The sequence below is a fragment of the Nanorana parkeri genome, unplaced genomic scaffold (assembly GCF_000935625.1).
Source record: "Nanorana parkeri isolate BGI_ZX_2015 unplaced genomic scaffold, ASM93562v1 scaffold33, whole genome shotgun sequence".
NCBI classification, from domain to species: Eukaryota; Metazoa; Chordata; class Amphibia; order Anura; family Dicroglossidae; genus Nanorana; species Nanorana parkeri.
In genome coordinates, this window is record NW_017306301.1 from 156,929 (window position 1) to 178,478 (window position 21,550).

Genomic DNA, 21,550 nt, shown 5'->3' on the forward strand with positions numbered 1-21,550 from the left:
GGAAGTGCTGCCTGCAGCCGCGGGGGGAGCTGTCACAGCAGCATGGCCGAGCAGTGAAGAGAGAGCAGCTTGGCCAGGATCTGACAGCTGGCAGCTCTCTCCCTCCCGCCGGCTGGAGTGCTTCACTTCTCCTTTGATCCCTGCTGCATACAGATGAGGGAGAGCAGCGGGCATCCAGAGGAGAAGCTGCAGGCTGAGCCCCCCTCTGTGCGTGGCTGAGCAGAGGAGGATCGGTACATATCAGTGATATGTACCGATCCTCTGTGCAGAGCAAATGATGGAGCGATCAGCTGATCACTCAAGTGTTTGTAAATAACTGGGGACACATAGTACTGTGTGTCCCCAGTTATGAATGAACAGGAAGTGCTTTACATCACTTCCTGTTCATTCATGACTTTCCCAATGGGTAGCAGCACTCTGTACAGAGGCTTCTTCCCATTCAGAAACTGGATGATAGGAAATATTTTCTGAATGTGTGGGAAGCCTCTGTTTCCATTCATTTAGAATAGATGCTGCAGAAAAAGAGATTTCGGACTCTGTCCTCAATTTCTTTTTCTATTTTAAAAGGAAAATATCAGGTGGGTAATATTTCCCCTAAAAATATTTGTATGAACAGAGCTGGCAGCCAATGGGCTGCCATCTTTGTTTGGGTATTCTATACCATGGAAGCAATAGGGATTCCTCGATTAACGCGCTCGTAGCATTGATGGAGGAATCTTCTCTATTTTTTTCCTTCAGCTCACATGTTGAACAAAAAAATAGAACAGTGTATGGCCAGCTTAAGAAAAGTCAGGATGAAACCTTAAGGGTGCATTCCCACCAAAACTGGAAGGTACTCGGAGGTCAATCTAGGGTACGATGACTTGTGATTGTACCTTCCAATTCACTTCCGCTCAGTTGCATTCCGTCGTGTTTTTTTTTCTTTTTCTTGCAATCTTGCAATCTTTATGTGATGTAACATGTTCTGAGTGGACATTCTTCACTGTAATAGCTTTCAGTGAGTTGTGTTTTGCGTTTGCACGCGTATATTATCCACTTCCAACGTGTTCACGTAAATGTATATCATCTGCTAGAAGTGGTTATACAACAAGAACACGGCTGCTGCTGCAGCCATGTTCTTGTTACCGTTTTAAACAGCCGGCGATTGCTGTTTAAATACAAGTGATCTGGCGTCTATACAGGTGCCGGATTGCTTGTACAGTGCTGCGGCGTGTGTCAACCCACCCTCCCTCCACCACTGCTGTCGGCTTCCCGGGCTCCATTGTCCCATGCGAGCCCGGGACCGGTACGGTGGGTCTCTCCTGATGGATCGGAGGAGAGATCATTGGCTTCTATGTGATAGAAAAAAAAATTGTAAAATAAAGTAACAGATAAAAAAAATGATAATGCAAAAAAACATTTTTAAAGTCCCCCGCGCCCCATGTGCACGCACATACAAAGCAAACATGCGTTGGATGCGCCTACGTGCAAAAACAAAAATTGCGCCACACATGTTACATATCATGGCGAGCGTCGGAGAGAGAGCAATAATTCGAGGCCCATCAATATGTTAACACTAAACTGATGAGCCGTAAAAAAGCGTCGCCTTTGGGACATTTTGGTTATTGTAGTTTTTTGCGATTTCACGGACGCACGCAATTTTAAGTCTTGACATGTTTGGTATCTATTTACCCGGCGTGTCCCCCATCTTTTATGTTTTACCAAAAAATTGGGTATTTTATTCTGTTTCTGTGCACTAAATTTCATTTTAGTGTATTTTATCCTAAAAATACTTGTTTGATAAACATTTGCGCAAATACTGTGCAACATAAAAAATTGCAACTAGCATTTTTTTAATTCTACAGGGCCTCTGCTTTCAGAAAATATATCATTGTTTGTGGGTCTGAAGATGTTCTCTAGCCAAAAATTCAGATTTTATCATGTGTGTGCAAATGTAAGAAATTGCTCTGGGCAGCAAGTGGTTAAGTCGCGCGTTTTTGTGAGGTAGTGACATATTGATGTAAATGGGAAGCGCATGTAAAAGCGCAAAACAATTGTGTCGCGTGTTTCCAAGCTTTGCCTATTGAGTTAATGGGGACAAATCGCACTGATCTGCAAAAAAGAAGCTCATGTACTTTTTCCAGTGACAGGTGTTTTCTACGCACGACGCTATGCTCAGGTGTGAAAAGGGGCTATAGAAATAAATGGGATTTCTAGTCTTGATCGTTTCAGTGCGGACAAATACATGCAACAAAACGCCTAGGTGTGAACGGGGCCTAAGTACTTACATACTGTCCTGATGCTATCCAATTTCTAGCTATCCAATTTCTAGCAAACACTTGCCTAACGTCTATATTTAAAATTTTTGAGGAATAATTTGGGTATACAGGGATATGAGTGCTGCTGCTGTATTCAAGCCAAGCTGAATGTAAAATGTAAAGTGACAGTAAACTCAGGAATTTAATAAAAAATGAATTCAAGTACCTTAACTACCTCCCGGCCGGGCTTCTTTAGACGTCCGCTCAGCCACGCCCAGGCACCGATGCTTGTTAGCATACAAGCGATCCGCCGGCTATAGAGCCGGCAGATCGCTTGTATGAGCTGCCAGCCCGTGTCCCCCCTCCCGTTGTCACACCGGTCCCGGGCTTTTTTTTTAGCATTCCAACTAGACCTAAAGGGCCTGGTATTCTTTGGGAGGGGGAACTGCACACTTTAACCAATTCCTGGCCGGCCGTTGTAAAAAAACGGCCAGCCAGGAGCTCTCTAGATCTGAGCCGGCGTCTATAGACGTCCGCTCAGCCAAGCCCCCTTGTGCGTGCCGCTGACATACAAGCGATCCGCCGGCTGTAAAGCCGGCGGATCGCTTGTATGAGGTCCCGGTACGTGCGCCCCCTCCGCGGCTCCCCCCCTCCCTCCCGCTGTCACGCTGGTCCTGGGCTCTGCTGTGCCTGCTGCGAGCCTGGGACCAGCATAGTGCCTCTGTCATCGGTACACGATCTCCCTCCAGTCCCCTCTCCGCTGCCAGAATGCAGAAGTGATGTATATTACATCACTTCCGCATTCTTGTGTTACTCTCCAGCTTCAGACGCTGGAGAGAAGCTGATAAAGCAGATCATCAGCTTCTTCTGGGGTTCCTAGGTGACATTAGGGGTCTTGGAGACCCCTTATGTCTCCATAAAGAGGACCTGTTACATCTTTTGCTATCACATAGGGGGCTAAGAAACCCCCCTATGTGATAGCAATAAAGTTAAGTGGAAAAAAAAAATAGGAAAAAAAATTAAAGTTTCCAAAAAAAAATTAAAGTCACATATAAAAAAAGAATTAAAAAAAACCAAAAACATTTTTTAAAGCCCCCACCCATACATACACGCATGCAAACATGCATACCTGCGAAAACGACAATTGCGTCCATTATGCCGCCCATGTTACATATCGCCGCGAACATTGCAGTGAGAGCAATCATTTTAAGACTGTCAATCACTGATAACACTAAACTGATGAGTGGTAAAAGCTTTTAAAGCGTCGCCTATGGTCAATTTTGGGTATGGTAGTTTTTTGCGATTTCGCGGGTGCGCACAATTTTTAAGCATGACATGTTTGGTGTCTATTTACCCGACATGACCCTGTCTTTTATATTTTACCAAAAAATAGGGTAATAATGATTGTTTCCTAACATGATGTAAAATAAACTTTTTTTCTCAAAATGTTCAGTAAATTTTCTGAAATATAGAAATAAATAAAAATCCCAGTGGTGAATAAATACCACCAAAAGAAAGCTCTATCTGTCCCCAAAAATGGTGTAAAATTCATTTCAGTACAGCGTTGCATGACGGAATAAATGTCAGTCAAAATACCGCAGCACTAAATACTGAAAAATGGCCTGGCCACCTGGAGGGGGATTTATCAAAACTGGAGCAGACAAAATCTGGAGCAGCTGTACACTGCAACCAATCAGCTTCTCTCTTTCATTTTCAAATCTTAACTGTACAAACTGAAGAGAAAAGCTGATTGGTTGCCATGGGCAACTGCTCCAGATTTTGTCTGCTCCAGTTTTGATAAATTCCCCTCCTGGTCTTTAAGCGTTTAACTATTGAAATAAAAAACATGGTAGTTGATGCTACACAGTCATTTAAAAAATTAAATGTCCTCAAGTTAGGGTGTACATCTACTTTAAGAAAAGGAATACATAGACAAAGCTTAAAGTGACACTAAATTCAGGAGTTAAATCTTAAAAATGCATTCAAGTACCTACAAAAATGTAGCATATTTGTGCATTACTCAGCTGTAGGTCTTCAAATCATCTCTGAATTGGTGCTGGCAATGCCCTTCCTTTTGCAGGATGGTTACTTTTGTTCCCCATGGTCCCTGTGTGTGTTGTAAAGTAGCCACCTCTCCAAGCTTGCTCCTGTGATAGATTATAACGTAAATACAAATTAGTAAACTAAACGTGAGTTTATAATCCATCATGGGAGTGAGCTTGGAGCTGTGGCTACTTTACAACACACACAGGGACTATGAAGAACAAAAGTAGCCACCCTTCAGAAGGAAGGTGTCGGCACACATTCAGAGATGATTTGAGGATCTAGAGCCGAATGATACACAAATAGTCTACATTTTGGTGCTGTGCCATTACCGCCAATCATTTTGAAGAAGGGGACAGAGCTCTGTATAGCATTCTGGGAATCAGAAAGTTTTCCGATGAGATGGGCAGATCGTACGTTTTTTTAATTACCTTACAACCATCGCAAGACAAAAGTCTTGCGATGGTTGTAAGGTCTGTGGCCCGCTGTACAATGTTAAGACTCTTCAATAAGAAGGGATGTTTGAATCATAAGGATTGCCAATTAATCACTTTTTATTCTCATTAATATCTGGGTGTAGGTTTATCTGATCGGCAGATTATAACACAATTTTAAGAATCTGTGCAGTTTTGATCCTTTGTGGACTAGACAGAGTTTACACACATGTTCAGGATTTTTGGTGATTTTTTAAAATAATTCACTCATCACCACTGGGTGTGTCAAGATTGTTCACATTTGTGCTTGGTGGTGCACTAAAGCGCAAGTGTGTTGTGGTGCATTCTGTAGGTGCATTTGGGTGCCATTCAAAATGAATGACAGTGCAACATATTGCGCCTCTTTTGATACAATACTGCGTGTTGTGGTAACCTGTGTAAAACCACTTGGTTTTCCTTGTGTCCTGCAATTCACTGTTGTGAATGAACCCTAAAGGGTGGCTACTTTTGTCCCACATGGTCCTTGTGTGTGTTGTAAAGTAGCCACCGCTCCACGCTCACTCCTGTGATTAACTACAATCTCTTGTTTAGTTTACTAATTTGTATTAAAGCTATAGTCTATCACAGGAGCAAGCTTGGAGCAGCGTGCTTCTTTTTTAAATTCTTTTTTATTTATTTATTGTTTTTATTTTGTTATTTCGCCAAGTCATCATTGAGGCCTATCAGGCCTGAGCTCGGATCAAGGGTCTGGTTGGGAATTTTAGGGGGGACCCCATGTCTTTTCCCCCATTTTTGGGCCTGGTATGACTTTTTTTGGGGGGTTTAACTTGGGGTCCCTCCTAGAATTCCTACCAGACCTAAAGGGTCTGGTATGGTTTGGGAGGGGGATCCCATGCTGGGTTTTGTTTTGTTTTTCTTATCTTAAATTTTTTTTAAAATTCTTAACTTTTTTTAACATTTTAAATATTTGTAAATTTTTTTTCATTTATTTACGTTTTCTTCTATTTTATTTCTGCTATTCTGCTCGCTGCCTCGGAGGCATTTGGCTATTCACTCACTGCCGTTCGGCCCCTATGAGAATAGGGGCAAACGGCAACAAGTAAGCTGCCAGAGCTTCGGCTCAGCCGATCCTTCTGCACGGCGGCTCAGCCAAACATGCAGAGCATGTTCGGCTGACTGAAGGCAGACGATGTATGGCTGATTTTAGCCGATGTATGGCTGAAATCAGCCGTACAAGGCTGCAATGAATAGCCAACAGCTAGCTCCGCCCATTTAAAACAAAAAAAGAATTCTCTTTTTTCTTTTCTAAAAAAAATCTTTATTTATTTTTTATTTAACTATATATCTACATTTTTTTGTAATTACCCTTTTTAAAAAAAAAACTATTTTCACTGATTTGCTATTCTGCCCGGTACCACGGGGGTACCGAGCAGAATAGCCGAGCCGAACCGTTCGGTCCCTATGTGAGTAGGGGCGAACGGCAGCGAGTGAGCTGCCAGAGCTTCGGCTCAGCCAATCCAGATGTTGGATCGGCTGAGTCGAAGTCCTTCTGCACTTCGACTCAGTGTTCGGCTCAGCCGAACATGCAGAGCATGTTTGGCTGACCGAAGGCAGCTGATGTACCCCTGAAATCAGCCATACTGAGCCGTAGGGATTAGCCGAACGTTGTTCGCCCCACTTAACTTCAGCTGGGTTATTCACTCGGCTGCCTTCGGCAGCTTTGTGAATAACCCCCATAATGTTTGGGGGTTTGAAGTATTTTCAGGAACCAAAAAAATGTCACCAGCACTCCAATAAGTAGATTCAACAAATGTCCCTTTTAATGACAACGGTCATTCAAATCGCAAGTATTTTCGGGGCCACGCAGGGTCCCCGTCATCAGGCTCAGGCATTCTGAGCCTGATGACCGTTGCCATTAAAATGGACATTTGTTGAATCTACTTATTGGAGTGCTGGTGACATTTTGTAGTTTCTATATGGTTTCACGGTGCCTCCGTGGTCGCTGCAAGCACCCAGATACTGACATAATCTCCTAGGACATCCGGTAAGGAGTGCAGTAAGATATACAATTTTTTAAGTATTTTCAGGCCTAAAATGTGCATTATACGTGTTAAAAAAAAGACCTTGGCATTGTAAGGGTTAAACTGGCATTACAGAATCTTCTGTCCTGACTTTATTTTCTTATTTCAGCATTTTCACCAGCTCCCCAATCTCTTGAAGATGAATGGAAGAGCATCTCTGATCTTACTCTGGCCTGCAACAGTATTTTGGAAGCCATGTCTAAAGAAGGTAACATTTGTCAGAAATGATGGTGAAGTTGAGATTGCAGTATTTTTTTTAACATAGAGAATTCTGATTAACTGAGGAGCAATTTCTAAGCCTCTCTCAGATGTTGCCAAAATGTTTATCTAGGGGAGACTGAGAGAAGTAGTTGGAACATAATGTGAAAAGATATAAGAAGTGTGAGGAAGGTTCAGCTCTCTAGTCTACCCCAGAATTTTAATATCAATTTCTCATGTAGCTGTAGACATCTAAGCGGCATAAAAGGCTATTTTAATTGCAATCGTGAAAGCCTATTTATGAAAGGTTAAAATCAATGGTTTGCTTTTTTTCATGGCGAATATCAATTTTGATAGATATAACTATTTGCAAAGCTGCTCTTTGCATATTTTCACAGATGTGAAAATAATCCATCAAAACTGCTGTATTTTGCCGATTGCTTGTGCCGAGTTGGAAAGACTTTCTGTCCACTTGTTCACTTAGGCTTTTGTCGTTACTTTAGAGCACCCTAAACTTGGCATATTGGCATATATATCTATTATTTTCTCTTATATATTCTCTTTCTATTATTATATCTGTTATAAGAGATAGCAAAGGAACTTTCCTCAATATGGTATACAGGGGCGTATCTGCCGCTAGGCAAACAAGGTGTTTGCCTCGGGCGGCAGATTCTAGCATTTTTGCAGCCCCCAAAACATTTAGGCCAGTGGTCTCAAAGTACCGGCCCGTGGGCTAGTTGTGACCTGCGAGCCGGTACTATGTGGCCCGCAGCCAGCTCACAAGTCAGGTACGCGGCACTCGGATGCTTTCGACCAGCGCTCTGATATCTTTCAGTGAACGCTGGCCGAAAGGATTGATTGGTCTGCAGCAGACCTTACCAATCAACCACTAGGTCACCAGAGATCGATCGTGCCTCCTTACAGACTACTCCCTGCAAAAAAGGTAAGCAATGTCCTGTAGATTCATAAAAAGTTCTGGTAGTGTGTCAGAAAACCAGAATCCACATTAAGTCCCTCCTTTATGGTGTTGAAATGTACAGTAAAATCATTTTCATCTCAAATGTTTCCCTCATCCTCTTTGTGGTTCTTGATCGAGCTCCTGTGTAGGTTCATCCTGAGCTGCAGCTTAAGGCCAGTTTCCCCAATGTAACAGCCTTTGTCACATGCTGAACACTATCATATACACCATGTTAGCAGATATGCATGAGTATGACCCCTTAATGGCGTACATTTTTTTATTGTGACTCGCTGTATTTCTGTCACATGTATGTTGGCAAAGTTTGCAGCGGGGTTTATTGCATTGTACTGTGCCATTCTGTGTAAGTGCCTGTTCTGGGGTCAGCTTACTGCGTACTAAATTAAAAGGATTATCTGCACTAGGTGGGCGCCCTTCTGTTTCTTTTGTCTAAATTTCTTCTCAGGTTCAGTGGTTGCTTGACTGATGGATTCGTCAATTTTCTGTCCCTCCGTTAAAAACCCCAATAAACACACGGACTGCGCGACATGGATTTTAACGGCCACATTATGAGTATGGGGGGAGGGGTGTATTATTTTATATGTTCAGGGGTAGTATTTTTTGATTATTTGATTATTTTACATGTGCATGGGTAGTATTTTTTTTATGTGTATGGGGGGGCAGTAGAAGTATAATAGGCTCCATTCAAACTAGTTTCTTTAATTGCGATTAGGGATTCCTATGTCAGAAACTTGCGTTTTCCGGCAGCAGGAATCACTAATCTGGCATTTACATGCGGCAGCTGTCACCCATTCAAGTTAATGATCAGGTGACAGCAGTTGCATGTAAACGCCTGCACACCACATGTAATGGTATGTGATATGATTACATTTGGTTAGGAATCAATCACTTGATTGTGCATCCAGGGAGAGTGTTTTCTAACCGCATGTAATCATATTACATACCATTACATGTGGTGTGCAGGCTCCACCGATCCAGATGTTGGATCGGCTGAGTCAAACTGTTTCTGCACTTCGGCTCAGTGCTCTGCATGTTCGGCTAACCGAAGGCAGCCGAAGTCAGCTGATGTACAGCTGATTTTAGCCGATGTACGGCTGAAATCAGCCGTACAGGGCTGACTTAATAGCCGAACGGCATTCAGCTCACTTCCCTTTAGCTCGGTTATTCACTCAGCTGTCTTCAGCAGCTCTGTGAATAACCCCGTTAGTATTTTGAATGTTTAGCTTAGTAACAGGCTGAAGCTCTAATCAGGATTTTTGCATACACACGACTGGATGATGCAAAAAAACATTACGTTAAGTGAACATTCTCTTTTTAACATGCATATTTACTTTTTACACCAATTAATGCAATTATGTATTCACTAAAACATAAAAAATGTTTTAAAATAAGATCATGTAAACAGCTGAATTTGACTAAAGATGGCTTTACTGTATGAATTCCGGATTGGTTGTTGATGAATTGTCTGAAATTCGTTCAGTGGATGGCCCTTTCGCACCCTTCCTTCCAGTATCCTTCAATCAGAAAATCGAGAAAGCCGGATGGAACATTTTTGGGCGAACAATGACTAAAGCCAAATCGGCTGCGAGTTGAATGAAAAAATACAACAGTATGCCTAGCTTTAGTATCAGCCTTTTGTAATCCTCTGTACAGCAGAGCTCAAACATAAGTGGGAAGGACAGCGCACTAAGCTAATCTGGTGTACTGCAGGGCACTTGTGTTGACAAGGAACATGTAAACATGAGGAGAAAAGAGCAGAGGGATCACTGCTGCGTTACCTAACCGTATTGCATCTCTGCAGTAGAGAAATGTCAGTTCATCAGTAGTCTAGCAAGGCTGGGAAAATAGTACAAATCTTTTGGCAGGTAAAACAGCCCCCAAATAAGTATTTCATTTGTGTTCTAACTTTTTGCCTGGAGTTCACCTTTAAAAAATAGGTTTGTTTATGTATTTCTATAGCTCAGTGGACATTTTTATGTTTAGCATTAAAAGATAAGTGCACTTTAAAGACAAAGTAAACCTGCCCTTTTTGCTCTGACCTAACTTAATTTACCTCCCCCCTGCACAGATACTGTACATCTCAATCCGACTGCTGCGACCTCCCTTGTTTGTTTACATCCAGTGTCACAAGTCTTACTCTCCTAGCCACACCTGTGCATTACAGCCCCATAGACTTCTATAGGGCCGTCTCCCTTCTTCTTTAGCCTCGGGACACAGCTCCATAGACTTCTATGAAGAGTGAGACTTGCGGTGCTGGATGTAAACGAACAATGGAGGCCGCGGCTGTCAGATTAAGGTAAGTATGCATCTGTGGAGGAGGAGGATGGTTTAGGTTAGGGCAAAGGGGAAAAAGGATGAGTGTACTTTGTACTAAAGTGCACTTTTTTTTTTAAATACTGATAAAATACCCCTAAGGATTTTGCATGCTAGGCCACTAAAAGTACATAGTTACATAGTTGGTCAGGTTAAAGAAAGACACAAGTCCATCGAGTTCCACCTATAGAGATAAGAAAAAAAAAGAAGAAAAACCTAAAACAGAACGCTTTGCCCACAGTTACCCCCTATTGATCCAGAGGAAGGCAGACAAAAACGCTATAAAGCATGTTTCAATTTGCTGCAACAGGGGAAAAAAATTCCTTCCTGATCCCACAAGGCAATCGGATATTCCCTGGATCAACAATCTCTGATGCTTAATATACCTATAAGAACTCAATATCCAATAATATTCTGTCCATTTAGGAATACATCCAGATTTTTTTTTTTAAACAGTTAAAGGAGCACAGTTGATCAGAATATTTTCATCTGGTGTGAACATTGACCGGACAGTGCATGTCAGTACCCATAAAATGTGACATACAGTTGGCTTGATACTGTTATACCAGTAGGGAACAATTACAATCAGATTGTCTCATTATTGTGTTAGAATTGTCTGTAGCATACAACAACTTGACTTTACTAGTGGGTATATTCAGAGTCTAAAAATTTGTTTGTACAAAGAGTAATAAAGTACAAAATACAGTTTTTAAAACTGAGAGACTTCTGATTATTAAAATCAGATCCCTGAAAGATAAGCACTGTCACATTAATATTTATAAGATTTACTGAAAAAAAGCATTATACGTGGACAACATTCAAATTTATTTTTTATTACACCTTGTTAATACTAGAGTTTTAAACAAATGTTATTAGATCAGGTTTAACTATAAAGTAAATGCAAACAGCTATATTATTGGAAACATATTTTATACCCTGTATTAGTAGAAAAATGCCAGAAAGATATTTAGTTTGATATTGTTGTATCTGATTTGTGTTTTTACAGAACAGGTTCAAGCGATCAAAAATGATCTTGGACCTCCCAGCTCTGTGGCAACCGCATCTGGGTAAGAGCAAATGGCTGCATGTGGCAGGAGGACATGTTTGACATGTTTAAAGTATACCTTCCTGAGAGAAAAACTGAGGCTGTAATTGTTGACCTCTTTTTGTAAAAATGCTGGTTTATTGGCTGTCATTACAACTATATTGATTCATAACTTGAGTCACTAACCCATAACGTGTATGCAAATAAAGACTTTTAACTCACAACCTTCTCTGACTTTCCTGATCGCATGCTGGTTTGAGCCAAAGGATATGTATGTTTACTGACATCAATAAAACATGGACAACCAAAGTGTATCCTCACTGTATTTACTATGCACCCGTGCTATGCGCAGACACGTGCACGTGGACATGCATGCACAGGCTACATCATATATATAAAGAATTTACTGACAAATAGGGTATATCTATAGCATGTACAATCCACTATCCACATGTACAACAGCTAACATGTGCATGCCCAAAATAAACCCTTCTCTAATGTCTTTGGTCTACCTAACTGCTGTTAACCTTTTGAAATGTCCATAACATGTAGGAAGAAAATTCACATAAAAATGTGCACTGCTGTGATTAAAGGAGATTTTATAAATCCTTAGTACGCAGGGAGGTATTTGACTGCGAATGTGCGTGTCTTTGTGCCTATGCACAGAAGTTCACACTCGAGCCAGCGTATGAGATTCCCTACACTGGTGATGGGAACTGAGATGCCAACAATAAATATCCATACCTATGCTGCGTTATTTGCCTCCATTTGCATGGAGTACAGTTCTTTCGGCCTACTTCTTTATCGAGTATACATTTTTTTGCTTAGCAAGCCAGTCACATTATTTTTTTCAGGTAAAATAATAACACAGGCATGGCTTAGTGCATTTTAGCAGAACCAAAGAACAAAAGAAGCTAAATTGGAATGTTCAACACTTGCTAGATCTGCTAGAGAGGTTAAGGTGTATAACACTACAGTGATTTATCCTTGCAATTGTTCATTTGCCCAATGTCTGTGACTATTGAAGCCAGTCAGTATAACAGCCAGGCAACTATAATTTTCAGAAGCAGGTAGGAAGTGGAAATTTCTCATGACAGATTTACTATAAAGCTGAACTCCAGGTAAATATATTAAAAAACAAAAAGTAGTCCAACTAGGCATGCAATACAATATTACATGTATTTTTAAACAAAACTAGTACAAAAGTTGATAAGGTTTCCTGTTTTTCCCTGTATAGCAGCAGGCAGACTTTTTGGGTGGGGGGTTAACTGCTCGTTTATGTCTAGGAATATTGTAAAGAGGACTTTTACTTGATCCCCTGACCTGATCCCACTCCCCCAGCAATCAGTGCTAACCTTTGTCCCCTACGCTACTGCTCTGGGACTGTCCCTTGGTGTCCTCACCTATATTGCAGGGATATGGGCCCAGCATGGTGCATGATGACGTCAGCGGGCCTCTGACTGCCGAAGAGAAGGGAGAAAGAGGCTGCTTGCACAGGTCTGGAAACCAGTGGGAGCAGGCATCAGGTAAATAAAAGTGCTTTACAGATGTCCCATAGACATTAAAGAGCAGTTTTCCCTTGCAGTAACTCCTCTGCAAGGAGAGTTTTTTTTTTTTTTACAAGGAGATACAGTAGGCTTTAACTGCAGCAGAGAAAAGACCTGGTTGGGTTTTCTGGCAGATTACTTGACTGGCTGAATAAAATTATAGATGCTTTGGTAGGTAAACCAGTTTTTTTATTTTATTTATTTTAACTGTGTTTTTTATTTATTTTAACTTTAGCTGTTTGCTTGGAGTTTCGCTTTACAAATGTTCTGCAGTAATTGTTTTTATTTTATTTTCATAGAAATCTCAATGACAAAGTCACAGAGCTGGAAATTAAACTGAAAAAATTGCAGGAAGAACTCAAAAAGGTGAGAAAACCTGAAATTCATTAAAATAGTTAATTACTAAATCAATACATAGGGTGTTATTCACTTACCTGCTGAAGGATCTAGCCGTAGCTTCGGCTGATCCTTCGGCTCGCTTCGGCCACCGCAGCCCTTCGGTTCAGTTGATATCAGACCAGAACCAATGCACGGCAGACTGGGCAGTTAGAATGACACATACACGATGACATCTCTGGGATTGGCCATCACACATCCCCATCAGACTGTGGTCCAGCGGGTAGGTGCAGCAGGCCACCCCACAGGAGGCTAGGCCCCTGATGTGGAGAGTCTCAGGCACATGTGGAGGGTCTAACCAGGGGCAGATTTTCAGATCACTACATGATATACAATAAAAGCTCCTCCCCTTACAGGTATTGCCACCCCTCTCTTTAGCAAAGGCCCTTCTCCAGGTGTCCCATTCTCCTGGATATAAATCTGTCTTCAGTCCCTTCCCCCATACCCAGACACCCCCTCTCAAATCTGTTTTCTGTGTACCCTCCCTTCCCCCGGGTGCCTTCCCCTCACCCTTCTCCTGGGCACAATACCCCCTCTCTGGGCATCTAACCCTTTCCTGGGGAGTGTACCACTTCCCTGGGCATTTGAGCCTTCTTTTAGGCACAATATTCCCTCCCTAGGTATCTGACCATTCTCCAGGGCATAGCACCCACACACCCTAGGCATCTGACCCTTCCCCTGGGCCAGGCCCATCTTTAATACTGATTGGACCCTGGGCCAAACATTTTCTTGGGCCCTAAAAGGCAATAAAACTCACAGTAAAGTGCAGTGTGTATGAGTATATCACAGAGCTTCACAGCAATAAAACTCACAATAATGTGCAGTGTGTATGAGTATATCACAAAAACTGAGGCTAGGTTCAGATATGGGCGATCCCGGGACCGCCCGATTGTGCACAATTGCATACAGCGATTGCCGTGAGGCCCCATCAATGGGGTTACAATCGCTAAAAAAAGATACATGTAAATAACCCTCTTCCACCAAAACCTGACTAATTTTGTAACTATGTAACAAGTACCCCTTACTCATTCACAAGGGGAGGCAGAATCTGGGTGCCCCCTTAATTAAAGAAGTACCTTGATGCAAATAAGCCCCCTTGCCCGCAGACCCCCACAAGCACCGGGTCAGGGTTGTGGGGAAGAGGCCCTTGTCCCCATCGGCATGGGGACACCCTCCCAATGATGAGGGCACGTGGCCTGGTAAGGCGCAGGGAGGGGGGGCGCTCAATCATCACCCCCCTTTCCTGCTTGCCGGGCCTGTGCTCGGATCAAGGGTCTGGTAGGAATGTTAGACCTTAAGGGCCTGGTAGGGATTTTGGGGGGAACCCCAGGCACTTTTTTTTTCTTGTTTTTAACTTGGGGGGTCCCTCCTAACATTCCTACCAGACCTAAAGGGTCTGATATGAATTGGGGGGGAACCTCACACTTTTGGGGGGGAACCTCACACTTTTCCCTCTTCTGCAGACTGTAAAAGAAAAAAAAATTCGTCCAGACTACCGCTAATGAATTTCGGAATCGGAAATTCAGATTCGTTTGTATTAGTTATTTCTGATACATCGGAATATCCGAAATTGCGTCCCAATTTCTATTAGGAACTAAACGAATCGCACATGTCTACCAATTATGTAGGACTACAAGTCCCAGCAATACATTATATTATTAAGTAGGGATGCACCAGTGCCAATACTGGGCATTTTCACGAGTACTCGTACTTGTGAAAATCCGCCGATACTAAGCGCAGATACCGGTGTTCTGTCGAGAACGCTGACCTAGTCGAATTTGCCAACCTCAGCATCTGCGCTTGCGCATAGACCAGTATTATCGAGGAAACGGATTTACTGATGAAGTATTTTGTTTAAATCGTTCATTGTGACCGTTAATAATATGCCATCCGTCATTTATGGGTTTCTAAACCCTCAGCTTTTTTTGCATAGATCTACTGCTAGCAAGCAGTAGATCTATGCAAAAAGTAAAAAAAAAAACGCTTTAACATCGGTTTAAACTTACCTGTGTGTTCCCTGCGCGCTCCCATCCGAAAACTGCACAGGCGGCCGCAAAGCATCTTGGGGCGGGCGCATGCGCAGTTCACATTTTCGGCTTGGACGCGAGGAAAGACACAAGGTAAGTCTATGGGCGCGTGCACCCGCATGCAGAGACCGTGGGAGAGTACGTGCCAGCAAGCTCAGAGGAGTCGGAGATTTGCCGCAGAGCTGGATAGAAGGCTGAAAACTACAGGAAAGAAGAAGATGATCGGATTAAAATACATAATTTAAGGTAAGTACTTTAATTAACGTTTGGGTGAGGAAAAAAAAAAATTCCCTCACCTCTGCGTTGTAATTGAATTTATTATTCCAGTGTTTTAGTATGTTACATAAACTGATTTGATCTCGCTGGTACAGAAATGTATGTGCTGACTGCATAAAACAATCCAGCCCTGGAAACGCTTTTAATCAGGAGCTGCATCCAAAACGTATTGCTATTGCAGATTGAACCCATACAGTTCGTTGTATTACCCAATTCATATCTTGATTGCAGTTTATTGCAAATGGGCATTTTAGTGTTTAGGGGCTTAACTTGCTAAACAATTCTCAGTCACAGCTTTACCAAATAAGTACCCCTTACTCATTCACAAGGGGGGCGGCATCTGGGTGCCCCCTTAATTAAAGGGGTACCCCAATGCAAATAAGCCCCCTTACCCGCATGAATTGGGGGGGAACCTGACGCTTTTTTTTTTTTCCTCTTCTGCAGACTGTAAAAAAAAAAAAAAAATTCTAATGTAACTTTGCTGCAACTAAATTTCGTCCAACAAACTAAATGTCGTACAGACTACCACTAACGAATTTCATCCGAATCCCGAAACTAATTGAATTTCGGACCCAAATCCTGAAAAACTAAACAATGCAAAATATGAATCGAAACGAAACTAAATTAATTTTTTACCGGTGCACATGTCTAAGTAGTTGGTGCTATTCTGCATTGCTGTATAATCATTATACAGCAATGCAGAATACCACCAGCTATGCAGGACTACAAGTCCCAGCAATATATTATAATGAAAATCAGCAATGCTGAAAAACCACCAGCTTCTCAGTCGCTCCGGGCGCTCGTAGCCCGTGCATGTAGTCCGGGTTGGCTCGCCCCTTCCTTCCCTCACTCCTCTTTCGGCAGAACACCGACATCGTACGAAAGTTCTTTAGAAAATCTACTAGTGTATGGCCAGCTTTAGGCTCAATCTACAAAGCAAATATGCCAGGTAAAGGATCCTTATATTCAAAAGAGAGACAAGTCCAATTGATGTGTAAATTCCAGTCACAAGGCTAAAAATTAAAGGAGAACTATGGGGTCAGTGTTTTTCCCCATAGTTGTCCTTAGGGTAACGGGAGGACACAAACTAGCGTCCTCCCGTTACCCTAAGCTCAGTATACCGCGAGCTACAGCTCGCGGTATACTGAGACGCCGCAGCCGGAGCGGATCCCCACATGGACGTCGAGATCCGCCCAGCTGCGTGAGTAACAGCTGGCTCTGCCTATCTAGAGGCAGAGCCAGCTGTACCCGCCCCCTCCCCTGTCCGTTCCGCCAGTCAGCGCTGACAGATCGGAGCGGGGAGTGGGGAATCCAGCCCCTCCCCCTGTCACGGCAGAGAGCCGTGACAGGATCAAGAGATGAGCGAACCCGGTATGTGTTCCTTCCGATCTACTGAGCCGACCTGTGACAGTCTCATTGTCACAGGTCGGCTAGAACTATAAGGTGAGTTGAAATCACTCATCTCATAGTTCTCCTTTAAGATCGTTATTCTTGTGTTAAAGCTTTGTGAATCGAGCTTTTCTCTCTTGCATTTTGGATTTTGTTTGGAAAGGGACAGAACCATTTTAAGGCTTTGTTAATGAAGCAGTACATAGAGCATGATGAAGTTGAAAGTGCAGAAATCAGAAGTTATCTTAAACGTATTAATTTCGGTTAGGTTGCTGTTATCCTGACTCATAAATGATCAGTGTTACAGACTAAATAGTTTAGTGTATAAAAAAGTAAATCAAACACATATTTAATGCGTTTTCTGTATTCCGAAAAAAAGAAAATTAATTTTATGTTAACATATACAGTAGCTTGCGTATGTATCTTAATCTGTACCCGATATCAGCCTTCTCTTCTGTACAGTAGCACTCAGACTGGGAGATGCTGGGCAGCATTGGGAGCTAGTCAGGTTCTGCTGCCATGCACATGTGCTCCTTATAAACATGCTGACAAGAGGAAAGAGCATAGTTGATGGTTAATCATGTGTTACTGCAACTTCATTCCGTAAGGATGACCGTCACAGGAGCCGCTGGTCATTTTGGGTTCTCCTACCTGTTTTGTGGTTAACTGACTTGTCTCCAGATCCAGCAACACCGACAACTTCTTGTAATGATCAAGCTCAAGTCTCGGGTCTTTTTATGTTTTATTGCTCAATACCAAAAAAACCCAGGAGAGAGGGTTTAGGGATGCAAGATATTGAAAGCACAAAAATAGAGGACAGAATCTTCTAATACAGAAGTAGCAGCATCAGGTCCTATAAGAGCAACCTCCAAAAATACTGATAGGCAGAGGGCAGACCGGTAAATCTATGACCCTGTAAGAGTAGTCACAGTCCTTGTAGAGCACCAACTGGCTTCTGTTTTCTCTGTATGATACCTGGATCTATGGGTAATGAATCCTTTGTACATTGTCCAGACAGCAGCTTCTACCCAGTAGACATGGGCGATTCGTTTTGGAAAGATTTGTTATTTGGACGAATTTTCGAAAATTCGTACATTCGAATGTATCCGAATTTCCGAATGACAGAAATATTGAATGCAAAAACGAATAAGAATTTCCAATAACGAAAATTTTGGATGCATCTGAATTTCCAAATGACAGAAATACAGAATGCAAATATGAATACAAATTTTACATAACGAAAATTTTGGATGCACCCAAATTTCTTTCCAGAATAAAGTTTTATTGTGTTAAACATTAAAAATTTTGATAACGGTAGTATGTACGAATATTCGTTATGAAAGCATTTTCATTGCAGCAAAGTGACATTAGACAAAAGAAAAATAATTACATTTTTTTTATACTCCGCAGACGAGAGGGTGAGGTTCCCCCCAATTGATACCAGACCCTTTAAGTCTGGTAGGAATGTTAGGAGGGACCCCCCCCCCGCAAGTTAAAAATAAAAATAAAGTGCGTGAGGTTACCCCAAAAGTCATACCAGGCCCTCTAGGTTCTTGTAGGAATTTTTTTTATAAATTCTTTATTTAGTTCAGGTTAACAGATTATTTGTTGTGTATAGAAAAACAGAAACTGTGCCCGTTGGGACTCGCAGGTCCGGGCGCATATGGTATACATACATCAAAACATCATCAAGAAGGTAGCATACATGGTATATTGAAGCATGAGAGAACCCCGTTGGCGTCAATGGAACGCATTTGAGGGGAGGGTACCCTCTCACGACCCCAGCCTGAGTGTGGGGGGTACAGTCGTGGGATGTTGCTGATGTTACCTCGTTGACGGGAGAGAAGAAGGAGGATTGTAGTATAAACAGAGGGTGGAGAACACAGGACAAGACAAGAGAGGGCGAGGGGGTAGGGGGGGCTGAAGTGGAGGAGGATGGGTAGATCGCTACATGTCATCGCCATAAGTTATCAATCCATGATCGTGCGGTAGTCAGATGGAGAGGTATACTCTATCCAGTAAAACCATGCGGCTGAGAATTTGGAGGAGGTGCCTCGGATGGAGCTGGTGAGGTCCTCCATGAGTCTGATGTCGTTTATTTTGGAAAACCAAAGCTTGACCGAGGGCGGGGTTACCTGTTTCCAGAGTAATGGGATGCATGCTCGGGCAGCGTTCAGTAGGTGGATAAGAACCGATCTGGAGTAACTCTTAGGCGAGAATTGGTTATGATGAAGAAGGAAGAAGGCCGGGTCCATTGGGACGGTGTGATCTGTGAATTTTTGGGCAAGCTCACGGACCCGGGACCAAAAAGGGCTCACAAGGGGGCATGACCAAAAAATGTGGAGCATGTCTGCGGGGGATGAGCCGCAGCGCCAGCATGTGTCTGGTATTTCGTTGAGCATCTGGTGGAGTTTATGGGGGGTTCTGTACCAGCGCGTGAGGATTTTGTAGCCCAGCTCCTGATATTTGTTGCAGATGGATGACTTCAGGGAGTATTGCAACAACCTGTCTCTCTCAGTCTGTGAGAAGTGGATCTCTAATTCCCGTTCCCATTGGTCTAGAAAGTATAGGTCTAGGTCGATGTTGAGAGCCATCTGGTAACAAAGAGATAGCGTTTTTGCTATTGGACCTGTGTCAGAGCAGGTTTGCTCGAAGGTGGGGGGCTCCGCGAGTAGGTTGAGGGCGTCGGGAGGGATGTCAGGAAGTTACATAGTTACATAGTATTTGAGGTTGAATAAAGACATTAGTCCATCAAGTCCAACCTATTAGGATCTCATTCTAGGAGTACCCGTACCCCTGTATATTACGGTCCCTTAAGAAATCGTCCAAAAGTTTCTTGAACAATTCCACATTATTTGCTGAAATCACCGCCTGTGGCAGTGAGTTCCAGACCCTAACTGATCTTACTGTGAAGAACCCCCTTCGCCCCTTGTGCTGGAATTTTTTTTCCATCAATTTTAGGTGATGGCCTCTAGTTTTTGTAACGGAGTTAATTTTAAACAGTTTATCGCTAATGTTGCTACCACCATTAAACATTTTGTACATGGAAATCATATCCCCCCTTAATCTCCTCACCTCTAATGTGAACATGTTTAAATTTAGTAGCCTCGTCTCGTAGCTCTGGTCCTCCATACCCCTAATTAGTTTGGTTGCCCTTCGCTGGACTTTTTCCAACTCAAGGACATCTTTTCTTAGTACTGGTGACCAGAACTGGACCGCGTACTCCAGATGAGGTCGAACCAATGATCTATAAAGTGGCAAAATTATAGACTTGTCCCTGCAATACATCCCCTTTTTAATACAGGACAAGACCCTGCTAGCTTTGTTTACAGCAGCCTGGCACTGCAAACTACCTTTCAGTTTGTGGTCTACAATGACCCCCAAATCCTTCTCCATTTCTGACTTCCCCAGCGGCATACCCATAATTGTATAACCCATTTGTTTATTTTTAATTCCAAAGTGCATTACTTTGCATTTATCGACATTAAACCTCATCTGCCACATTAATGCCCACTCCCCTATTTTATCCAGGTCCTCCTGTAATGTTATAGTGTCCGTGTCTATTACCCTCCCTATTTTGGTGTCATCCGCAAACACGGAAATATCGCTGTTAACACCCTCCCCGATGTCATTAATAAATAAGTTGAACAGTGAGTGAGTGAGTGAGTGAGTTGTAGGCATCTCCATGTTCCCAAGTTCCGTAGATCAGGGTCTGTGGAGTGGGCACCGATCGTCTGCCAAGAGGGGCCGTTCAAAAAATGTAAAACCCTGAACTTGCCCCTGTCCAGGAGACGGCGGAATAAGCCATCATCCAAGCCTGGGGCGAATCCGGGGTGACCTATGATAGGTTGCATGGGCGACGGCTGCACAGACAATGCCAACCTAGGAAATGCCCGACTTGTCACCCGCCACGTGGAACCCACCGTCGGGTGGGATCTAACAGACCTGGGAACTGGACCGCTGCACCACGGCAAGACTGGTAGAGGAATGTCAGTTGTAGCTTGTTCGAGCTCAATCCATGGCTTGACGTCACCATGGCGGCACCAGTCAATCACTCGGGATAGGTGAGATGCTATGTAGTAGAGATTGAAGTCAGGTAGGGCCAGCCCTCCCGCCGCCTTCGGGCGTCGCAGGATCGGTAGTCTCAGTCTAGGGATTTTACCGGCCCAGATGAAATCAGAAACCAATTTTTGATCGGAAGAACGCGCGTGGGATCTGTATTGGGAGGGTCTGGAAGGGGTATAGGAACCGCGGGAGGATATTCTGCTTAATGATGTTACAGCGTCCTGTCCAGGAGAACGTGGAACGGGACCATCCTTGGAGGTCTGTCTTGACTTTTTGCAGTAATGGGGGGAAATTTAGGTTGTACACGTCAGTCAGGTTCCGAGGTATGAGAACCCCTAAATATTTAATTGATGTGGAAGACCACTGGTAGGGGAAGTTTTGCGAGAGTCGTGACAGCATGGGAGGTGGGATCGTAAGGTTAAGGGCTGCCGACTTCTGGGTGTTAATATGGTAGTTGGACACCTCTCCATATTGTTGTAGAGCCGCAAGTAGGTTGGGTATGGTTGTGTCTGGGGTCGTTAAG

The 21,550-nt window shown here is 43.0% G+C and overlaps 1 protein-coding gene across 2 annotated transcripts in view; it reads left to right on the forward strand.

The window, feature by feature from the left end:
* SIPA1 (signal-induced proliferation-associated 1) overlaps positions 1-21,550 on the forward strand; it is a 73,394-nt gene that overhangs the window by 43,978 nt on the left and 7,866 nt on the right. Inside the window, exons 11-13 of one of the 2 annotated variants that reach the window (XM_018568944.1) lie at positions 6,905-7,003; positions 11,289-11,349; positions 13,174-13,240. In XM_018568944.1, coding sequence (XP_018424446.1) covers positions 6,905-7,003; positions 11,289-11,349; positions 13,174-13,240 — 227 coding nt within the window. The remainder of the gene's footprint in view (positions 1-6,904; positions 7,004-11,288; positions 11,350-13,173; positions 13,241-21,550) is intronic. The other variant, XM_018568948.1, reaches the window with a different exon arrangement.